Source organism: Perognathus longimembris, chromosome 10 (genome assembly GCF_023159225.1).
Source record: "Perognathus longimembris pacificus isolate PPM17 chromosome 10, ASM2315922v1, whole genome shotgun sequence".
In the NCBI taxonomy this organism is placed as follows: domain Eukaryota; kingdom Metazoa; phylum Chordata; class Mammalia; order Rodentia; family Heteromyidae; genus Perognathus; species Perognathus longimembris.
The window spans coordinates 11876575-11891695 of NC_063170.1; the positions used below are offsets into that span (position 1 = coordinate 11876575).

Genomic DNA, 15121 nt, shown 5'->3' on the forward strand with positions numbered 1-15121 from the left:
ACCAGGACTGGCCTAAATAAATAAATAAATAAATTGGGGGGCTAGGAAGGTGGCATAGAGTGCTTGCCTAGCATGCATGAATCCCTGGGTTCAATTCCTCAGTACTACATAAACAGAAAAGGCTGGGGGTGGCACTGTGGCTCAAATGGTAGAGTGCTAGCCTTGAGCACAGAGAGGCTCAAGGACTGAGCCCAAGCCCTGAGTTCAAGCCCTAGGACAGGCAAAAATAAAAAAAATAATAAATTGGCAGCATTTTTTTTTGGTAATATTGAGGTTTGAACTCAAGTCTAGAACTTGATAGGCAAGTATTCTACCTCTTGAGACATGCTCCCAACCTTTCTGTTTCAGTTATTTACTTTCTGCTTCATTATTTACTATAGTTTTTGCTCAGTTTTGGCTGAATAAGGATCTTGTTAACTTACCTGGGCAGATCTTTTTTTTTTTTTTTGGCCAGTCCTGGGCCTTGGACTCAGGGCCTGAGCACTGTCCCTGGCTTCTTCCCGATCAAGGCTAGCACTCTGCCACCTGAGCCACAGCGCCCCTTCTGGCCGTTTTCCATATATGTAGTGCTGGGGAATCGAAATGAGAGCTTCATGTGTAGGACACAAACACTCTTGCCACTAGGCCATATTCCCAGCCCCAACCTGGGCAGATCTTGAATTGTGATTTTTTCCAATCTCCACCACCCATGTGGATCAAGTGGATTAATAGGTATAATCCATGTCCCACTTTAAGTTTTCCTTCCTTCCTTTGCCCCTCCCTCTCTCCCTCCTTCCTTCCTTCCTTCTTCTTTTTCCTGATCTAGAGTTTGAACTCATACTTGTGCTTACTAGGCAGGCACTCTACCATATGAGCCATGCCTGCAGACCTTAAGTTAATTCAGAAGTGTATAACTCAGTTACTGTAAGTACATTTTACAAGGTCATGCAATGATCACAACTACGTAAAAACATATTCAGCTCCTCAAAAAGAAACCTCATGTCCATTATGTAACATCCCATTCCCAGTCCTTTAGTAACCACTACTTTTGATATTTATAGATCAGACTATTCTGTATATTTTATATAAATGGCCTTTTGTTTCTGCCTGCTTTCTTTTCTTTTCTTTCTTTCTTTCTTTCTTCTTCTTTCTTTCTTTCTTTCTTTCTTTCTTTCTTTCTTTTTCTTTCTTTCTTTCTTTCTTTCTTTCTTTCTCTCTCTCTTTCTTTCTTTCTTTTTTTCTTTCTTTTTATTGCCAGTCATGGGCCATGAACTCAGGGCCTGAGCACTGTCCCTGGCTTCTTTTTGCTCACGGCTAGCACTCTGCCACTTGAGCCACAGCGCCACTTCTGGTTGTTTTCTATATATGTGGTGCTGAGGAATCGAACCCAGGGCTTCATGTATACGAGGCAAGCACTCTTGCCATCAGGCCATATTCCCGGCCCCTTTCTGCCTTCTTTCATTTGCCACATTTTTAAGGTTCATTCATATCAAAGTATGAATCATTCCTTTTTATTGCCAAATAATATTCCATTATATATAAATGTGGCATATTTTAATTATCCATACAACAAATCTCAAAATTTCCATACAGAAAGCTAGAGCATTCCCTAAATGCACAACCTCAGTGTAATGATTTAACTGTTCCTCAAAGTTCATGAGTTGGAAAGTCAATCCTTAGTTACCATAGTGTTGAGAGATGGGGCTTTTATTAGATGATTAGTCATGAGTCTGGCCTCATTCATGGACTGATGCCATCATCGTGGGAGTGGGCAGTGGCTTGCTGAAAAGGGTGAGTTCAGTCCTTTTACCTCCAAACCTATTTCTCGTCTCTCTGTTCTCACCCCTCTGTTCTCACCCACACTTGGCTGGCCCTGGCCGAATCTGGGCCCTCAGCCTTTAAATTTGTCAGTCTCCAGAACTAAAACCAATAAATGTCTGTCCTTGATAAATTGTCCAGGCTCAAATATTCTGTTATAACAGCAACTCAAAACAGACTAATACACAAAGCAAACTGCATAAATGCCAGAAGTGATTTTTTTTTTTTTTTTTTGCCCAGTACTGGGCCTTGGACTCAGGGCCTGAGCACTGTCCCTGGCTTCCTTTTGCTCAAGGCTAGCACTCTGCCACTTGAGCCACAGCGCTACTTCTGGCCGTTTTCTGTATATGTGGTGCTGGGGAATCGAACCCAGGGCCTCATGTATACGAGACAAGCTCTCTTGCCACTAGGCCATATCCCCAGCCCCCAGAAGTGATTTTTGAAGACTTTCCTAATGCTCCTGACTCCACGGTGCTGAAACACTGATGTCCATCAGTGGGAAGCAGAGCAGAAAGTGCGAGTTTGGAAAATGAGCTGTGAAGATACAGAGATTACTTAAAAATTAATACACTACACGTTGTGAAATGAGCAAAACAAAAATCAAGTAAGTGTGACATCAGCATATTATTAAATTGTAAAAGATTGATTTGTTGATTTCCATAGGCAGATCTGATTCTCCTATACTAAGATCCAAAAAAAAAAAAAAAAAAAAAAAAAAACTTTAACAGGAAGTATAGGCTTCATGATTTTTTTATTTCTCACTCTGGCTAAAGCATAGTCTTCTGAGTCAAAGAGATTTGAATACAAAACCTAGTCTTGTCACTTTTATCTGAGTTACTTTGGGCCAAGTAAATAACTTCTTTGGGCCTCAGTCTTCTCTTCCATAGATGGGGGTGATATTACTAACTTATAGGGTTGTACGACTGGCTTGTAATACAATAGAAATATCTACATTACTTACTGCCATTTATTTTATATAATTAGCTAGAGCAATCTTGGAGATCAAAATAACAGTAAAGCCAGGTACTAGGGGCTCACACCTGTAAACCTAGCTATTAAGAAGATCTAAGGATCGCAGTTCTAAGCCAGCCTAGGCAGGAAGGTCTATGAGACTCTTATCTCCAATTAGCCACCCAAAAAACAGAAGTAGAGCTGTGGCTCAAAGTGGTAGAGAGGGGCTGGGGATATGGCCTAGTGGCGAGAGAGCTCGCCTCGTATACATGAGGCCCTGGGTTCGATTCCCCAGCACCACATATACAGAAAATGGCCAGAAGTGGCGCTGTGGCTCAAGTGGCAGAGTGCTAGCCTTGAGCAAAAAGGAAGCCAGGGACAGTGCTCAGGCCCTGAGTCCAAGGCCCAGGACTGGCCAAAAAACAAAACAAAACAAAACAATCAAAGTGGTAGAGAGCTAGCCTTGAGCAAGACCAACAACAACAACAAACCCTAACTCTGGCCCCAGTGCTACTGGGTGACGCCTATAATCCTAGCTATTCTTTCAGGAGGCTGCAATCTGAGAATGGAAGTTGGATGAGACTTGTCTCTAATTAACCAGCAAAAAGGCTGTACACACAAAACTTGTACTTGAATGTTCATAGCAATACTATTCATATGTGAAAAGGTAGAAACAACCCAACTAACTGGCTATTAGCTGATGGTAAATAAACTGTGGCTCACCAGTATGGCAAAGTAGTATCTAGTTATAAAGTGAATTGTACCGACCCATTCTATAACAAGAATGAACCTCAAAAAATTTGGGGCTGGGAATATGGCCTAGTGGTAGAGTGCTTGCCTCTTATACATGAAGCCCTGGGTTCAACTCCTCAGCACCACATGTATAGAAGCTGCCAGAGGAGGTACTATGGCTCGGAGTGGTAGAGTGCTAGCCTTGAGCAAAAAGAAGCCAGGGACAGTGCTCAGGGCCTGAGTTCAGGCCCAGGACTGGCAAAAAATAATAATAATAAAAAAATTATACTAAAGTGAAAGGAGCCAGACAGAAAAGACCTTTGTCTGATACCACTGCACTCTATGATTCCATTTACATCCAGTATAAATCCAGAGAAAAAGTAGACGGGGGATGGGTACGTGGCTGAGTGGCAGTGAAATGATGAAGATAAATTAATCTGTTGCTATTCTACTTTCAACAACAAAGTATTGCTAATACTGTTCTGTAGTGTTCCATGTAAACCTTTTCTTTTACTCTTTTGTATTGTTCAATGCAAAACTTTTCTAAAGCTGGCCTCTGCTGTGAAGTTAGGTAGCTGTATTTACCCAACTTGCTTTGAACTTGTTTTGCTCTATATTGACCAAACCTGTAAACCGGACCCCCCGCCTCCCGAGAGTTTCATCCTGCTTTGCTTACCTGATGGTTAGATGATTTCCAGTGAAGGTCAAGATGCCCTGATCTGTTTGTGACTAATACTTCTAGGAAGTAAGGAGCCACTATAGTTTAGCTAAAGGGAAAATTCCTGTAGTTTTTGGGTTTATAAGCAGCCTTCTGAGACGGCCCAGGGCTGCATTCTGAGATCCTGAACTTAGTTTCAGCCTTGTCAGTCTTTTTCTTGCTCAACTCTGTGATCTCTGGGTCTCATTGCCTGTCAATCCGTGGCCCCCACAAGAGCAAGGAGAGAAAAAGTAGATTAGTGGTTACGGGGGCTATGGGAATGAGGAATGGGAAGTAGCTGACAATGGATATGAGATGATGAAAATACTCTAAAAGTAGATAGCAGTGATGTTTGTAAAACTCTTTATACTAAAACCACTGACTTGCATACTTTAATTTGGTGAATTTTAGACATATAAATGATATATCAAATAAGTTTTAAAAAATGAGGATAATTTCTACTTCCCAGATGACTTCATGAGTTTACTGAGAGAGCACATATGAAAGTCATTCAATAAATGCTCATTGTTAATTAGGTGCTACAGAAACCAGTCAGAACATAAAAGAAATCTTCCCATTTCAAGGACATAAATGGAGATGATAAACTTCACAGGACTGCATTCCAAATTTCCATGCCAGATCCAATTAGATGATCCTTCAAGGGATAAACTTATTTTTCAGTTAATGGTTTCTCAACTTTCTTTATTTGAGGTAGAAATCTGAGAATGAGATAGAGTTCAGTGCCTGACAAGTTAAGGCTTGTAATCCTGCTCAGTTTGAACCTCTGTTAAGAATACTATCATCTTGGATCTATAGTCCCCTTCTGGGCTTTCTGCCTTCCCTCTTTTGACTCTTTTGACAAAAATAAAAACTGTTCTCTGAAAGGAAGAGATGAGGAGAGAGAGTGTGATTTGTCTGGGCATGTCAAGATGTCTGACTCCCTTCACCTCCCATGTTGGCTCAGGGCATAGGTGGTTTTTCTATTTGTTTTTAATGAGCCCAGAGTTGTATCCAAAGATCCTTTGGGACTGGGTCTAAAACTCAGTAGTAGAGCAACTGCTTAGCATGCATGTAACCCTGGTTTCAATGCCAGCACTCTCCAAAAAAACAACGAAGATCCTTCTGACACTGAGAGGGATCACTCGGACCCCTGAAATGCATCTATTGCTTTCACAATGTCCTTTAATTGATAGGGACTGAAAAGACACCTGAGCAGACCCATAATATAATAAATAATCTAGCTAAACTATCTTATTGAAGAATATCACTAACTTGTTTATCACATTCATTGTTCAACAAGTATTTCAAACTGAAATGTGAAAAATGCCACACACTTCTGCTTTTTAACTCTCCACACTTCCTTGTCATTGAAATTTTTAGGATAATGAGAATGTATTACTTGTATGACAGTATGGGCAATAAAAACAATGGAGAGTGACTATAGAAAGAGGAAACAACTTTAGTATGTTTAAAATCTAGTCATGATCTGGAATGGGGGCAAGCCTCAGTGGTAGAATGCCTGCCTACAAAGTATAGAACCCTGAGTTCAAATACAAGTATTGATTTAAAAAAAGAAACTGCCAGATGTATGTGGCTCACACCTGTAATCCTAGCTACTCAGGAGGCTGAGATCTGAGGATCACAGTTCAAAGCCAGCCCAGGCAAGGAAAGTCCATAAGACTCTTATCTCCAATTAACCACTAGAAAATCGGAAGAGGTGCTGTGGCTCAAGTGGTAGAGTGCTAGGTTTGGCCTAAAGAGCTCAGGGACAGCGCCCAGGCCCAGAGTTCAAGTCCCACGACCCACAAAAAAAGAAAAGGAAGAAAGATGGAGCCATTGAACTATCTGTAAAGTGGATGGTAACTGGTACTTAGCAACTTTGTAAATAATCTGCCAGATGAAGAAGCATATGGGACAATGAACTGCTAGGACAATGAACTCAACCCCTGCTCTCCCAGTGGGAATAAGCAAAGGTAAAGATAGTCCCGTTAGTCAACTCAAGATTAATTCATAGGAAATTTAGTTCTCAGATGGCTATGCTATGATGGTCAGATGACAGGTACATGAAAAATTCCTAAATCAAGCATAACAAATATCAATATCTCTTAAAGGAATGAGTTTACTTACTTTTAGTTCTCTGCCAGAAGAATTTTGTTTTTCTATGTTCTCTACCACAACACGAACAAACAGAACTCATGAGAACTCATAAAAGAAATCCAACAACAAACTAAGCAAAATCGAACACTATAGTTCTAATGTGGAGCCATTTAGGCAGCCTAGATGAGGCAAACTTTAAATATACACACACTTACCCAAACCAAGGGGGACAATTAGGCCTCCCTGTCCTGTAGGACTTTTTTGGGAGTCTGGATGGGCTTTGATGCTACAGTGGTTTAGGCCTAGGGAAACTTGGCAATGCAGGTGGGAAAATTTAGCTCTTGCCTTTCTTAATGGGAAATTCACCCAAGGCCTTGGCTTTTAAGTGCATGTTACAAACACCAAAACATCAATTAGTTCAATCTTGTCCATCTTGGGGAACTAAGAGGAGAAATTACACTGCCACCTCCCATGTTTTTCATCACCAAATTAGCTACTAACTGATTAGCACACCAATTAAAATCACTAAAAACAAACAAAACACCAACTGTTGAGATTTTTACAGCAGATTCTAAAGGCTAATGAGCTCAATGGGTTAATCAGCTAAGGAATGTATTCCAATCAGCAATGCTGCCACATTAGAATGACATGCCACCACTTCCCAAATCCTAGTCCTTCAAAAAGAAAAGAAAAAGAAAAAGAAAAAAAAAAAAACTCTCTTTGACAGTATAACAGTTTTTTGAGGAAACCCCAGGATGATCTGTTTTCTGAGAATTATTAATTAGAGGCATGTTCCTGCTTTATTTATATTTTGCCAGTCCTTAGGCTTGAACTGTGGGCCTGGACACTGTCCCTGAGCCTCTGTGCTCAAGGCTAGCACTCTATTACTTGAACCACAAAGCCACTTCAGGCTTTTCCTGATTAGTTTATTGGAGATGAGAGTCTCGAGGACTTCCCTGCCGTGGCTGGCTTCAAATTGCAATCCTCAGACCTCAGCTTCCTGAGTAGCTAGGATTACAGGTGTAAGTTACCGTCACCTGGAAGTTCCTGCTTTACTGATTTCTCTGATTTCCACAAGTACAATGCCATGTCACGTAACCCTATGAACGTCCAGGGCTTCCCTACCTCTCTGCATTATGTTACCTTTCTCTCCTGAAACACTCTACCAGGAGTGAGGAACCTCCAGCCTTACAGTGCTATAAGGCTGTGAAATCATTTGATCTGTGTCAGACACCTAAGCTTTTTATCAGCTGCCTGTGGCCATCTGCCTTTATTGATAATCTTGTTTTGTTTCTGGTGTTAGTACTGTGGCTTGAACTCAGGGTCTCATACTCTGAGCTTTTCTGCTTAAGACTAGAGCTCTAACATTTGAGCCACACCTCTACTTCCTATACTGATAATTTTGTGTGGACCTTGAATGATGCTATAAATACTCTAATGACAGAAAAAGGCTCCTCACCTTGCCTGATTTCACATGAATTTTTTTTTTTTTTACCTCCTTGGGTGGTCTTTTGTTTCCTTTGAAGAATTTGTTTTGCTTTTCAACCTTGACGCAACAACTCACAGTTAATCTAAAGTGTTTTGTATATAGTAGGTACACAATATATATTTGTTGAATAAAGAAAGAATGCCTAGGCTCGGGCCTTCATCTCTGCATGTTTTCCTCTCTGCATTATCTCTTAAGCTTCAAATACTAAGTCTGTATACAACAAAGCCCAGAAATAATGAGCCTGTCAGAACCCGCTCACACTTCTGTGCCCCTTGTGAGCCTTGCTTTTGAAACAAAACACAGTGTGAAGAACTGCCTTACTGGTATGAATTCTGCACCCTCTGCATCCACAGCCTGTGCTAGGGGTCTTGGCAGTTTGTTCCACTACAGGGACAGAGTGTATTTTTGACTTTCAGGCTGGACTACATGACTTACTTTGGCCAACAGAATGAGGCAGAAATGACAGGATGTTTGTTATGTGAAGATTAGAGGTCTCTCGATTTTTTGCCTGCTTTCTAGCACTTCCAACATCACCTCCAGGAGAACATGCCCCAGAAGGCTGCTGACCAAGAACAATCAGGAATGCATGCATAGAGCCAGCCCCCAGAACTGCAGGGAGAAGCAGAGCTGCCCAATCAAGCCCAGCCTAGATCTGCTGAAACTCCACTGGTCTGTAGCTGCAGAAATGATAATAAATGATTGATGTTTCAAGCTACAGAATGCTCAGGTCGTTTAAATAGTAATAACTGATAGCATCAGCCTACTTAAGATGTAGATCTGAAACTAGGCACCAGTAGCTCACACCTGTAATTCTGGCTATTCTGGAGGAGAATCTTGGTTTGAAGTCAACCTTGGCAGAAAAGTCTAAGAGACTCCCTCTCCAAAATAACCAGATAACCAGCAAAAAGCATGGCTGATGGTGTGGCTCAAGTGGTAATGCACAAGCCAGGAGCACAAGACTTTGAGTTCAAGCCATAATACCAGCCAAAAAAAAAAAATTTAAATCTGAGAAATTATGCAGGTCACCACATTATCTAGCAATCCAACAAAAAGTAATTGTCTTATGGAATTGTAACCTCTTTGGACATGAGCAATTAATTAAGCCCATCAGACTTTTTTTTTTGCCGGTCTGGGGGCTTGAACTCTGGGCCTCGGTATTGTCCCTGAGCTCCTTTTGCTTAAGGCTAGCATTCTACCACTTGAGCCACAGTGCCACTTCCGAGTTTTTCTGTGAATAACTCAAGAAGAGAGTTTCACAGACTTTCCTGCCCCAACTGGCTTTGAACTGCAATCCTTAGATCTCAGCCTCCTGAGTGGCTAGGATTACAGGCATGAGCCACCAGTGCTCGGCTTCCTAATTAACTTTTTTTTTGGGGGGGGGGGGTCTTAGCAAGACAAAATTGACTTCTGCAGAAGGGTGCACCATCAGCCAAAACTCCGGCAAGCAAGCATCCCTAATTAACTTTTATATAAAAAAAAAAAAAGAAAAATTTCTTGTAGATGTATTCACTGACTGATGGATATCAGTGATTATGAATAAAATGCAGCTATGATCATTTACATGAAAGGTTGTTTTTTGTTTTTTGTTTTTTTTGGCCAGTCCTGGGCTTGGACTCAGGGCCTGAGCACTGTCCCTGGCTTCCTTTTTGCTCAAGGCTAGCACTCTACCACTTGAGCCACAGCGCCACTTCTGGCCATTTTCTGTATATGTGGTGCTGGGGAATTGAACCCAGGGCCTCATGTATACGAGGCAAGCACTCTTGCCACTAGGCCATATCCCCAGCCCCTACATGAAAGTTTTTGTTGGGACACATTTTCATTTCTCTTGGATATATTCTTAGAAACTGAATTATTGTTAAGTCTATGTTTATATTTTTAAGGAAGTTTCAGGTTACTGGCCAAAGTAAACATACCATTTTATTTTAACAGATAAGAAATCAAAGTTTTTGGGTTGGGAATGTGGATTAGTAATAGAGTGCTTGCCTAGCATGCATGAAGCCCTGGGTTCAATTCCTCAGTACCATATAAACAGAAAAAGCCCCAAGTGGTGCTGTGGTAGAGTGCAGCTATCCTTAAGCAAAAGAAGGTCCTGAGTAGGTAGGATTACAGGCATGAGCCATTGGCACCTGGCAAAAACCATAAGATTCTTTTAGAGAGCAAAGATGCTTCCTGATAGCAGGAAGAAAACCATTAAAAGTTAATGCACAAAGAGGCCATGTATGATCCAGTCTTTATAGCTTTGAATTAAAAGAAAATGAAGGGCTGGGAATATGGCCTAGTGGCAAGAGTGCTTGCCTCGTTATACGTGAAGTCCAGGGTTCGATTCCCCAGCACCACATATATAGAAAATGGCCAGAAGTGGCGCTGTGGCTCAAGTGCTAGAGTGCAAGCCTTGAGAAAAAAAAAAAAAAGAAGCCAGGGACAGTGCTCAGGCCCTGAGTCCAAGCGCCAGAACTGGCAAAAAAAAGAAAAGAAAATGAAATTTAATTTTTTAGAATGATAAGTATAAACATAAATAAAAACTTTCTCATCATTACAAGACACTGAGACTCTATAGAAAAATATTAGAATATCAGAATTTAAAGAATGTCCTTGGTAAAGGCCAGGAAAAGGACAGTGGCATCTTGTGATGGCAAGGTTTTAGAGATTTTTGTGCAAACAAATATACTGTAATCTCTGGTCCACAGATTCAAAGTTCTTTAACCAGGACTAACTTACCCTGAATTGCAGAGAGATACACAAAAGTGTCCTCATGTTCCAAGTTCTCCAAGAATATCTAGAATCACAAATACAGAGCATATTAATCACAAAGAACCCTTTTATTTGTAGCCTCAAAAGAGTAAAAGCTTGGGGCTGGGAATATGGCCTAGTAGTAGAGTGCTCGCCTCCCATACATGAAGTCCTGGGCTTGATTCCACAGCACCGCATATATAGAAAAAGCTGGAAGTGGAGCTATGGCTCAAGTGGTAGAGTGCTAGCCTTGAGCAAAAAAGAAGCCAGGGACAGTGCTCAGGCCCTGAGTCCAAGCCCCAGGACTGGCAAAAAAAAAAACAAAAAAAACAAAAAACAAAAAACCCAAAACCAAACAAACAAATAAATAAATAAAGGGTAAAAGCTCTTCTTCTTGTATTAACTAAAAACTGACCTGGCTTAGAAATCTTGTGAAGAAATATTCTCTGTGCTTTGAAGTCTAATTTTCTTTTATTTTTCTGGGCTGGGCTGGCCTCAAACGATAGTCCTCAGATCTCAGCTTACTTAGCTAGGATTACAGGCCTAAGCCAACATCACTCAGCTTGCTATGCCTAAGTTCCTGGAGGAAGATGAGTGCCATGGATCAAGCTATTTGGGAGGCAGAGACTGGAGAATCATAGTTCAAGTTCAACCTAGGCATAAAAGTTTGAGAGACTCTATCTCAACCAATGGTTGGTATGGTGGTTCATGTATGTCATCCCAGCTACAGTGGAAGCACAAATAGGATCACAGGCCAGTCTGGGCATAAAGATGCTACTTTGAAAACAATACAAAAAGAGGCAAGCATAAGGCCTTGAGTTCAAACTCCAGTATCACAAAATGAAAAAAGGAAAGAATGAAAAAGTTCGTGGAGGATAATCCAGAACAGTGCTTCATACACCCTAAGTGCGCTGTGCCATCTGAACTGAATGCATGTTCCTGGACATGGCCCTCCCTGTGCCCCAGGTCTCTGTAGTGTTCTACTCACCTGGAGAAGCTTCTCTTGCCTCTCAAGGGCTTTTGCTTCTCTTTGTTCTATCCACTGGGAAAGTGTTCGCAGGGCAGCGGCCCGAGTTGGAATCTGAGGGTCATAAGCGGACAAAAGAACCTCTTGGAGCTGTTCTGTGGTGATGCTTCCTGATTTCCTGTCTGTGGTAGTGATGGGCTTGATGTTTTCTTTAGGAATGAATGGAGCGTTACACTCCTGGCCTATTTGGGGGGATTTCTCATGGTTTTGCTGTTGTTCCAGGTGGCTCTGAGATACTCCTGTGTGTCTGTCATGACTGGTTTTTTGCTGCTCTTCTATTTTCCCTTCTGGATCTTTTCTTTTCAGGGTGCTTTGGGCAGCCACACTGACAGACTCAGTGGCAAAGGCTCCATGGGTAGAGATGGTGATACGGAGATCAGTAGCAAGTTCCTGGATGACAGGGTCAGGGTATGTGTTGGAAACCTTCTCCAATAGAGGGAGCAACTGCTTCAGGACTGCAAAATCACTTGACTTCAACTACAAAATGAAATAAAAGATGCCAAGTTGAAATGAATGTGGCAAATACTAACAGAGCCTAAGCCCAGGAAACACATTTTGAATATAAAGGATAAGGGTCACATCTTGTTCACAGCTAACATTTCTGGAACACCTGCCAGCTACAGATACTTTTCCAAGTTAACAAAGATACTCATTTATCTCCCCATGAAACAAATTTCTCTAGTTCCTACATTTTAAACAGGGGAAACGAAAGCGTAGAATACTTAAGTGATATGCCCAAGGTAAGAAGCCAGAAGAGAGTTAAGATTTTAACTTGAAAAGTCAGATCCCAGAGCCCATATTCTTGCTTAATGCCTTATTCAGTTTCCCTAGAACAAATCAAGCCATTCTTAACAATGTCATCTAAAGAGGCAAGTCAGCAGATAAAGGCACCTTAGATTTAGAGGGATCAGGCTAATAACTGGCAAAAGACAGTTTCTCCTAGAAAATAGGAGCAGAAATTATGTAAGACTCTTTTTGTGGGGAGGGGAGGAGGGGAAGGATTTGATGACTAACACCTATAATCCCAGCTCCTCAGAAGGTAGAGAGCAAAAGGATTATGGTCAAAGACTGGACCACGTAAAACGCATAAGATCCTGTCTAAAAACTAAAGCAAAAGAGGGTTGTGGTATAATTACAAGTCCCCAGGTTCAATCTCAAGTACTGAAAAAAAAATTCTAACAATGCCACACACCTCCTAGGAAAGGTACATGTATAGCCATTAAAAGTAAGTATTGGGGCTGGGGATATGGCCTAGTGGCAAGAGTGCTTGCCTTGTATGCATGAGGCCCTGGGTTCGATTCCCCAGCACCACATATACAGAAAATGGCCAGAAGTGGCGCTGTGGCTCAAGTGGCAGAGTGCTAGCCTTGAGCAAGAAGAAGCCAGGGACAGTGCTCAGGCCCTGAGTCCAAGCCCCAGGACTGGCCAAAAAAAAAAAAAAAAAAGTAAGTATTGGTGATAATCCTCTACCTAATCCTTTTCCAATAATGACCACAGACTGCATGAGGCTCTGAAAATTTGAAAACCTCAGGGGGTCTTAAATCCTTTTGGAGACAAGGCCAAAACAGTATTTACTATTTAATCATTCATTCACTGCATTATCCAACTAATCAGTCAACCAACTAACCATTTTCTGATAATCTTATTTTATACCTTAAGTCCACAGAACAATTATCATTCACTTCTCCTATTAGTGCAAAATCTACATATGGTAGAATTTCTAGATCCACAATGTATGTTAGTTTATCTTTTTTTTTTTTTTTTTTTGCCAGTCCTGGGCTTTAGATTCAGGGACTGAGCACTGTCCTTAGCTTCTTTTTGCTCAAGGCTAGCACTCTGCCACTTGAGCCACAGTTCCACTTCTGGCCGTTTTCTATATATGTGGTACTGGGAAATCGAACCCAGGACTTCATGTATGGGAGGCAAGCACTCTTGCCACTAGGCCATATTCCCAGGCCTGTATGTTAGTTTATCTTTATGTATCAAACAAGTAACCATTCTGTTATGGTATCTTAATGGGAAGAGAATGCATGTCTACAGTAAATATGTCCAATATTTAAGAAAAGGGTCAAGTGTTTCTGAGACCTATGTGTAATTGGATAAAACCCCTTAGAATAATTTTGCTAGTGTTATTATTATGCTAAGCTTCATTCAAAATGTCTCTGTAGGGCTGGGGATATGGCCTAGTGGTAAAGTGCTCGCCTCACATGAAGCCCTGGGTTCAATTCCTCAGCACCACATATATAGATAATGGCCAGAAGTGGCCTGTGGCTCAAGTGGCACAGTGCTAGCCTTGAGCAAAAAGAAGCCAGGGATAGTGCTCAGGCCCTGAGGCCACGCCCCAGGACTGGCAACAAAAACAAAACAAAACAAAACGAAATGTCTCTGCAGTATTATGGATCTTTTGTTTTTAAGCACTGAAATGGAAATGTCTATTACTTACAATCTATATGGCCTCTTATTTCATTTCTATTATACACATCAATTTCTTTTTTTAAATTCTGCAAAAGATACACAGATCAATAGAACAGAACTGAGAGCCTAGGAAAAGACCCTTGTACCTATAAGCACCTGACCTTTGGCAAAGAAGCACTGACAATACAATGGATAAAGATTGTCTTTTCACAAGCTGGTGTAACTAGATGCTGACATAAACAAAATACATCTGCACAGAGACCTTACACCTTTCATAAAAATTATTTCAGTCCTAAACAGAAAATACAAAACTACAAAAGTTCTACAAGGTAATATAATATTAAATCTAGATAGCTTTGGATATGGCATGTTTCTAAATATGACACCAAAGGTAAATTCTATGAAAGAAGTATTGATAAGTAGGAGTTTGGTAACATTAAAAACTTCTGTTCTTTAAAAGAGTATCAAAAAATAAGAAATGGGCTATAGTCTGGGAGGAAATATTTACAAAAGACATAGATAAAAAAGGAGTATTAACCAAAATATGGCAGGGATGTAGATCAAGAATCCATTTCAGTAGTTTGCCAGGGTTTTGTTTTGGTTTTGGGGGACGGGGGTAGGGGGGTGAAACTGCGGATTTAATTCAGAGCCTCCAAGTTTGTTAGGCAGCTGCTCTTCCACTTGAGCCATGGTCCCAGTCAGTTTTGCACTGATTATTTTTAAGATAGAGTCGGGCTTTATGCCCTAGCCAGTGTAGGCTGCAGCTCTCCTACTTTGCTTCCCCATGTTGCTATGAAAGACAGACACACGCCACTGCACCCAGCCATTGTGCTTCCCCTGTAGTTGGGATAACAGGTGCATACCACTATGCCCAGCTATTGGTTGAGATGGGAGTTTTGAAAACTTTTTTTTTTTTTGCCAGTCCTGGGCCTTGGACCCAGGGCCTGAGCACTGTCCCTGGCTTCTTTTTGCTCAAGGCTAGCACTTGAACCACTTGAACCACAGCGCTACTTCTGGCCTTTTCTATGTATGTGGTGCTGAGGAATCGAACCCAGGGCCTCATGTATACGAGACAAGCGCTCTTGCCACTAGACCATATTCCCAGCCCCAGTTTTGAAAACTTTTATGCCTGAGCTGAAGGCAAACTATGATTCCTCAATGTCTGTCTCCCAAGTAGCTAGGATTA

General features: G+C 41.3%; 1 protein-coding gene across 1 annotated transcript in view; it reads right to left on the reverse strand.

Annotated features, from left to right (window-relative positions):
• The window catches only part of Tango6 (transport and golgi organization 6 homolog), a 150608-nt gene that overhangs the window by 80846 nt on the left and 54641 nt on the right, over positions 1 to 15121 (reverse strand). The window contains exons 13-14 of the mRNA XM_048355226.1: positions 11482 to 11997; positions 10482 to 10539 (exon numbers count right to left, since the gene is read on the reverse strand). Coding sequence (XP_048211183.1) covers positions 10482 to 10539; positions 11482 to 11997 — 574 coding nt within the window. The remainder of the gene's footprint in view (positions 1 to 10481; positions 10540 to 11481; positions 11998 to 15121) is intronic.